Here is a 1,123-nt window from a genome sequence, read left to right as displayed (position 1 = left end):
GAGGACTCGCTCAGGAGCCACAGGGCGCCCCCCACCGCCCGGCCCAGGGAGGCGTGGGACTTGAGGCCGCCGCCAGCAGTGAGGAGGGGGCTCACCTGTCACAGGTGTGGGCTGGCCCTCGCGGGGCTCGGTCTGAATGCCCCGCTCTGACCTAACAGGGGGCAGACGCTCCAGGGGGAGTTACACTGAGACCGGGAGGCGGCCCTGTTTTCCAAGTTGTGCCGCACCCAGAACGTGGCTCCCTAGTGGCAGGAGGGCCGAGCCCGGCTGGAGCTAGCGCCTGGCCTGGCAGGAGGCAGCCTGGAGGTCACGCGGGGACACGGGCAGTTCAGGCTTCGACCCCGCCAGCATTCCCAGGAGAGGGGGACCCTCAGCTTTGACCTTTGACCTTGGCCTCTTGGGGTAGTAGATTTTTGGACCAACCGCCAGCTTCCTGAGAGCAGCCACTGCTTGTCGATGGCGTCGCGTGCGTGCGTGTGTGTGCACATGTGCACGCCTGTGCCTGCGTGTGCATGTGCGTGCCTGTGTTTCCTCAGAACTGCATCGCCACCCACGAGTCCAACGGCATCGACATCATCACGGCCCTGATCCTGAACGACATCAACCCGCTGGGGAAGAAGCGGATGGACCTGGTGCTGGAGCTGAAGGCAAGTGGCTGAGCACAGGGCAGGCGCCTCGGATCGGGGGCCGGGGCGTGGCCTCCGCGGGTGCCCGGTCACCGTGTGACGCTGACATGAGAGGCGGTGCTTCTGCACTAGATGCAGGGCCCGCGTGGCACTGGCTGCAGGCGGAGCTGCCGTCCTCCGCTTCCCAAGCAGGGCCTGGGGCCGGCGGCGGGTGCCCGGCTGACGAGCAGCACCGCTGACCGTGCAGACCCACCAGCAGGGAGCCCCTCTGTTCCGGCGTGGCCTGCGGTGCCCCTTGCCCGGCCGGCGAGGCTGACAGCCCCTCTGTGCCCACACGCCCTGAGGCACGGGGGCTGGACCGCAGCCGCCCCGACCCCTGTCCCTGGGCGGGCACCACGTTTAAATGTCCGCTTTCCGCTAGAATCGTACCAGGTGACGCTGGGGAGAAACGAGGCCCAAACAAATGCGTGCCCTGGGCCCACCCGGCGGTGCAGATG

General features: G+C 67.9%; 1 protein-coding gene across 1 annotated transcript in view; it reads left to right on the top strand.

The window, feature by feature from the left end:
* The window catches only part of ITPR1 (inositol 1,4,5-trisphosphate receptor type 1), a 227,042-nt gene that overhangs the window by 197,943 nt on the left and 27,976 nt on the right, over positions 1 to 1,123 (top strand). The window contains 1 exon segment of the mRNA XM_015568305.1: positions 444 to 651. Within this exon segment, the coding sequence (XP_015423791.1) occupies positions 444 to 651 (208 nt within the window).

Source organism: Myotis davidii, unplaced genomic scaffold (assembly GCF_000327345.1).
Source record: "Myotis davidii unplaced genomic scaffold, ASM32734v1 scaffold663, whole genome shotgun sequence".
Classification (NCBI taxonomy): domain Eukaryota; kingdom Metazoa; phylum Chordata; class Mammalia; order Chiroptera; family Vespertilionidae; genus Myotis; species Myotis davidii.
The sequence above is the reverse complement of the archived record's forward strand: the minus strand, read 5'-3'. Positions and strand labels throughout refer to the sequence as shown.